Here is a 6,933-nt window from a genome sequence, read left to right on the forward strand (position 1 = left end):
TCTTATGGAACAGAAATGAGGGTGGTTTTCCAGGTGACCACACATAAGGTACACAAGAAGACTTCAGACCTCCTTACGCACCACATTCCACACAACTAGAGAAAGAGCTTGTTTTATTTTCATTTTAAAATGGAGTTCTTTAAAAAAAAAAAAAAAACTATAATATAGCTACAATAACAGCAACAGTAGAGGCTTTTCCCCTCTTCTTTAAAATATTAGTGATACTAGAGCCAGTTTGTATCCAGGCATGTCTTACATTCTATTTTTGAAGAATAGTTGAGTATTTTTATTGAAACAAAATTTATTTCTAGTGTAGATTGGGGAAAACTTCAGATCAATAATATTTCTCATGTAACATGAATTGTTCTCTCTAGGCTTTCATAAAACTGAAGAAGATTTTAGTCTTACCTGATTTCAACCCAAACAAGATTGCTCTCGTTTCTGTTGCTTGTTGCTCTATGTGCCAGTGGGTTATAGCCTTGAATAACTACCATGAAGCACAGAAGGTATGCTTTTCCCTCTTAAACACCTGTAACAATTTGCAAGTGATAACGTCATTGTCCCAGAAAAGCATTTAATGCTCAAATGAACTTCTGTGGAAAGAATGCTTAATGAAAAACACTTTTACAACCATATTATGTTAACTCTTAGACATCAAATTCTCCTGTCATGTTCTTGAATTTATGACAACTATGCTATTGTTTTATTTGTTTTAATGTTTCTCCATATTAAGTAATTTCCCTTTGTGCACTAATTCTAAGAAAGCTTAAGAGTTGACGTATGTAAGTGTCTTTTAATCTTAAGTGGTATTTTTAACAGTGAACTTAAGCACTTAAATTTTGTGACATTCTGTTTAAGCTGGTGGGCCCTAAACAAATCCAAGTGGCTGAAGCTCAAAATGTCCTAAAAATAGCACAACAAAGGTTGGATGAGAAACAAAGAGGTTTACAGCTGGTAAGAAATTTCTTTACTTGTTACACTCTCAAAGTCTTTATGAACTAGACAGAAACATCAGGAAAGAGTCATTATCTCAATGACTTTATCAGTTTAATGTAAAATAAAGATAATAATACAGGTAGTGAAAAGATCAATTGTGATTAATTAAATAATATAAGTACTATAGGGCTTTCCAGGTGTGGTTGTTGTTTAGTCAGTAAGCTGTGTCTGATTCTTTGCTACCCCATGGACTGCAACATGGCAGCCTCCTCAGTCTTTCACTGTCTCCCAGAGTTTGCTCAAATTCGTATCCACTGAGTTGTTGATGCTATCTAACCATCTCATTCTCTGCCACCTCCTTCTCCTTTTGCCTTCTATCTTCCCCAGAATCAGGGTCTTTTCCAGTGAGTCAGCTCTTCACATCAAGTAGGCCAAGTATTGGAGCTTCAGCTTCAGCATCAGTCCTTCCAATGAATATTCAAGGTTTATTTCCTTTAGGATGGACTGGTTTGATCTCCTTGCAGTCCAAGGGACTCTCAAGAGACTTCTCCAGCACTACAATTCCAGAGCATCAATTCTTTGGCACTCAGCCTTCTTTATGGTCCAACTATCACATCTGTACATGACTACTAGAAAAAACCATAGTATTGACTATACAGACCTTTGTCAGCAAAGTGAAATCTCTGCTTTTTAATAAGCTTTGTCAAGTAAAGTTTGTCATACTTACCTTCCAAAGAGCAAAGTGTGTTTTTTCATGGCTGCAGTCAATGTCCACAGTGATTTTGAAGCCCAAGAAAATAAAATCTGTCACTGTTTCCACTTTGTCCTCTTCTATTTGCCATGAAGTGATGGGACCAGTTGAACGATCTTAGTTTTTTGAATGTTGAGTTTTAAGCCAGCTTTTTCACTCTCCTCTTTCATCCTTGTCAAGAAGCTCTTTAGTTTCTCTTCACTTTCTTGCCATTAGAGTGTTACCATTAGCATATCTGAGGTTGTTGATATTTCTCCCAGCAGTCTTAATTCTAGCTTGTGATTCATCCAGCCCAGCATTTCACGTTATGTGTTCTGAATATAAGTTAAAAAAGCAGGGTGACAATATACAGCCTTGTAGTACTCCTTTCCCAATTTTGAACCAGTCAGTTGTTCTTTGTCTGGTTCTAACTGTTGCTTCTTGGCCTGCATACAAATTTCTCAGGAGACAGATAAGGTGGTCTAATACTCCCATCTCTAAGAATTTTCCACAATTTGTTGTGATCCACACAATCAAAGGCTTTAAGCATTGTCAATAAAGCAGAAGTACATATTTTTCTGAAATTCCTTTGCTTTCTCCCTGATCCAGTGGATGTTGGCAATTTGATCTCTGGTTCCTCTGCCTTTTCTAGACCCAGGCTATACATCTGAAAGTTCTTGATTCATGCACTGTTGAGCTCTAGCTTAAAGGATTTTGAGCATAACCTTTTTAGCATGTGAAATGAGTACAGTTGTACAGTAGTTTGAACATTCTTTGGCATTGCCCTTCTTTGGGATTGGAATGAAAACTGACCTTTTCCAGTCCTGTGACCACTGCTGAATTTTCCAAATTTGCTGGCACATTGAGTGAAGTGCTTTAACACTGTCATCAGTGTAGCTCAGTTGGAATTCCATCACCTCCACTAGCTTTGTTTGTAGTAATGCTTCCTAAAGCCCACTTGACCTCATACTCCAGGATGTCCAACTCTAGGTGAGTGACCACACCATCATGGTTATCTGGATCATTAAGACCTTTTTTGTATAGTTCTGTGTATTTTTGCCACCTCTTCTTAATCTCTTCTGCTTCTGTTAGGAATATCTTGCTCATCCATGCATGAAATATTCCCTTGATAGTTCTAATTATTTTATGAGATCTCTAGTTTTGCCCATTCTGTTGTTTTCCTCCATTTGTTTCATTGTTCATTTAATAAGGCCTTCTTATCTCTCCTTGTTCCCCCAGGTGGTACAGTAGTGAAGAATCCACCTGCCAGTGCAAGAGATGCTGGCTGGACCTTTGCGTTAGGAAGATCCCCTGGAGTAGGAAATGGCAACCCACTCCAGTGTTCTTGCCTGGAAAATCCCATGGACAGCAGAGCCTGGTGGGCTACAGTCCATGGCATCACAAAGATTCGGACACGACTGAGCAACTGAGCACACACACACGTAAATACTAACGTATAGGTCTTACTGCCTGACACATAGTAACACACTCAGTAATGTTAGCTAATGTTATATCACTAATATATTAATTTACCATTTATCCCAGGACATCTTTATGACTTCAGTTTACTGAAGACTTAATATCAATCTATGTTTTTTTTTAAAACTGTTTAGCCTGTTTCTATTAATTAATTCTATTAATTACTTTGTTGCTGTGTAAAATCATGGTTATTATTTTAATGGGCTTCCCAGGTGGCTCAGTGGTAAAGAATCTGCCTACCAGTGCAGGAGACTTAAGAGACATGGGTCTGATCCCTGGGTGGGGAAGATCCCCTGGAGAAGGAAACGACAACACACTTGAGTATTCTTGCCTGAAAAAGTCCCATGGACAGAAGAGCCTGACGGGCTACAGTCCATGGGGTTGCAAAGAAGTCAGACACGACTTAGCGACTAAGCACAAGCACATTCCTTGGATGTCTCAATTTTAAATAAGAGTATCACAATGAAAACTAAAACTAGAATTGAGATCATTAATCCCTCTCCCCTACATAGCTCACATACCTTTTGAGAATGGGTAAGGCAATATACTTCTGAGACGGCCACTGACATCTTTATTTGGACTTAACGTCTTTCCCTACATTTTGATGTAGTTACCAACATTTTAAAATCTGAAAATTTCATTTAAAATCTACATTCTCTTGAAAATTCAGGAAATCTGACAGCCTAAGCTAGCATTCTTACATGGCTATCATAAACCCCTCAATTCACTTCAAGTATTTATATTACCTACCTGGTCCCATAGATATTTCTTGCAAGCTTAAGAGATATAAAAAGTATTGGACATTTTTTAAGGAAATAACAACAAATTTGAACTGAATTTATTTTATGTTGCTATGTAGTTTTATTGTGCTTATTTTTGATGCTTGGTATTTTCAATTTGGATATTTACTCAATTTTCCTGATGTCCTTTATATTGTGTGTGTGTTTTAGTATTTTCACTCATCTATCCAACAAATGTTTGTTTACAGTATTGCTCATTTGTTTTTATTATTGTTGCATGGTATAAGACAGAAAGATAAACTGCAAATTCTTTTCAGAATTGTATTCGCTAATACTCCACATTCCCTTCCAGGTCTACAGGCTTCATAAGAAGTTTCTAATATTTTAACTCATTGAATGCAAACAAGTATATTTTAAATGTGTATTTTTACATTTGTGTGCTCAGTTGCTCAGTCGTGTCTGACTCTTTGTGGCCCCATGGACTGTACACCACCAGGCTCCTCTGGCCATGGGATTCTCCAGGCAAGAGTACTGGAGTGATTGCCACTTCCTACTCTAGGGGGATCTTCCCAACCCAGGGATTGAACCTGAGTCTCCCATCTCCTGCACTGGCAGATGGATTCTTTACCACTGGTACCACCTGGGAAGCCCCATTTCTACACTTAATATTTTAAAATTGAGTGTAATAGTTAACTCCATTAGTTTTAAACTCTTTGTTGAGATTTTCTACTTACTCAACCATGCACTGTCTCCCATTTTATAAACAGGTTTCTTTGTTCACCTGGGTCCTAGTATTAAAAAAAATTCTGAAAAATCTCTGAAACTTTGGGGAAAATAAATAATACCAGAACCTTAGTTTAATTATATTTCACTGTATATTGAAATTTATATTTCACTAAATGTGTTACCTTGGAGGCGCACAGTAACTGTCTGTCATATAATAGAAATTTCACGTGTTTATTTGAATTGATAAGCCCTACACTTTAATATTTAAATAACTCACTAGTTCATAAGTAACAAAGAAAGAGTTTTCTGAGTAATCTAAACAGAAAGTATAAGCAAGAAAAGAAACCAACATAATACATGAAAGAGCAAACAACTGAATAATTATTATGGGTGTAATAGGACTAAGTAATAAATCATTAGAATAACCATGCCAAAAGTCACTAATGTGTATATTTTTGTGAAAATTAGGTATTTTCACAAGGATAACATCTTAGAAATCGGAGGAGAAATTACAGATCACTAACTGTATTCAGTAGGCATAATTTTGTATATACAATTACATGTACATATCATATTCAAGTCTTCACGCTAAACCCTGTCTTCAGAGATTTTGAGGACATGAAAAAAGAATAATAAGACTATAAGACCATAGCCCAGGAGATAATACCTGGCAATGTATAATTCCTTCAAAAAATGATTTTTGTAGCCAGTATAGATCCATGTGGACTTACCAAGCTAAAACTTTATGACAGCTGGAAGTTGATAAGAATTTTAAAGAATGCCTAGGATTTACATCCATTTAAGGGAGGAGTCCAGGCATAAGGGAAGAATACAAGACAAATCCCAGAGGCAAGAAAATTTAGGAAATGTTTAGAAAATATGGAATAAGCCAATCTGGCTGTACTGTAATATTGAAAAGGAGATGAAATTGGGAAGGAAGATTGGGATTAGGTTGTGGGTATTTTTGTTGGCAGGGTCAAAACACTGGACTCTCTCCTTAGGCAATCTTTTCTATAAGAATTCACCAAATGTTTTTGAGCAAGGATTATCAAGATAAGTGGTAATTTAAGAAAACAGTTTCATCAACTAACCATGAAAATATGTTTTCTACTTAACAGCCTGTGCTTAGTCGTTCAGTCGTGCCCAACTCTTTGTGACCCCATGGACTGTAGCCCTCTAGGCTCCTCTGTCCATGGGATTCTCCAGGCAAGAATACTGGAGTGAGTTGCCATGCCCTCCTCCAAGGGATCTTCTCAACCCAGGGATCAAACCCAGGTCTCCTGCATTGCAGGCGGATTCTTTACCATCTGAGCCGTCCAGGAAGCCCCTACTTACAGCCTAGGGATAATTTAATAGTTGCTTCATCCCACCAGTCCAACTTCAAAAACTCATTAGTTTCTAGTGATCAGAGTACCTGGGATGAAAAATGTTCCATCGGTTCCTTAAAAGAAGGAAACTAGATATGATACAAAGTTTTCTGTGAAAAATAAATCAGAAATGAATCTTCAGATACCAAAATTGTAAGAAAGCTTATCAAGGAAGATGGAAGTTTTTTTAAAAGTTCAGTATCAAGTAATCATCCATTTAATTATCGCAATGTACATTTTCATTGATAATATATCTATCTTTCCAGGAAGATTTTCCAGGATGTGAAATGAAATGGTTACACACCATATTTGCATAAATGACAGATAAACTCTTAAGGCAAAATGAGAATAAGAATTTGTCTCAATACTGAATTAATTGTCTTTCAGGTTGAAGAACATCTTCAGTCTTTGCAAGAAGCCTACAAAGAGATTGTTGCTGAAAAAGAACTATTAGCCCATCGAAGAAAACTGGCCACCAAGCGCCTACAGTGTGCATCTATCTTACTAACTGCCTTGGAAGATGAGAAGGCAGGACTTTCTTTGGTTTTATATCTCCTTCATTAATTTCTACTAGACTTCACACCCCAGATGCTGCTTTCATTGAAGGCCATATCATACTGCTTAAAACTATTTTACTATCAGTTTCCCTTTTAAGATCAGTAGACAGTTCCATAATGGCAGGTGGCATGGGAGTAAAGGATACCAGGTGGCACAGGAGTAAAGAATTCACCTGCAAACACAGGGGACACAAGAGACCCGGTTCAGTCCCTGGGTTGGGAAGATCACCTGGAGAAGGAAATGGCAACACACTCCAGTGTTCTTGTCTGAAAAAATCCCATTGACAGAGGAACCTAGCAGGCTATAGTCTACGGGGTCACAAAGAGTCAGACACTGAGCACATACACAGGCAATTCTACTGAGATAAAAATAAAAGAATCTTGATTAAATAGTCTTA

General features: G+C 37.2%; 1 protein-coding gene across 1 annotated transcript in view; it reads left to right on the forward strand.

Annotated features, from left to right (window-relative positions):
- The window catches only part of DNAH14 (dynein, axonemal, heavy chain 14), a 376,195-nt gene that overhangs the window by 288,026 nt on the left and 81,236 nt on the right, over positions 1 to 6,933 (forward strand). Inside the window, exons 62-64 of the mRNA XM_010852937.1 lie at positions 375 to 506; positions 859 to 954; positions 6,366 to 6,506. Coding sequence (XP_010851239.1) covers positions 375 to 506; positions 859 to 954; positions 6,366 to 6,506 — 369 coding nt within the window. The remainder of the gene's footprint in view (positions 1 to 374; positions 507 to 858; positions 955 to 6,365; positions 6,507 to 6,933) is intronic.

This window comes from Bison bison, unplaced genomic scaffold, assembly GCF_000754665.1.
Source record: "Bison bison bison isolate TAMUID 2011002044 unplaced genomic scaffold, Bison_UMD1.0 scf7180017864317, whole genome shotgun sequence".
Lineage (NCBI taxonomy): Eukaryota > Metazoa > Chordata > Mammalia > Artiodactyla > Bovidae > Bison > Bison bison.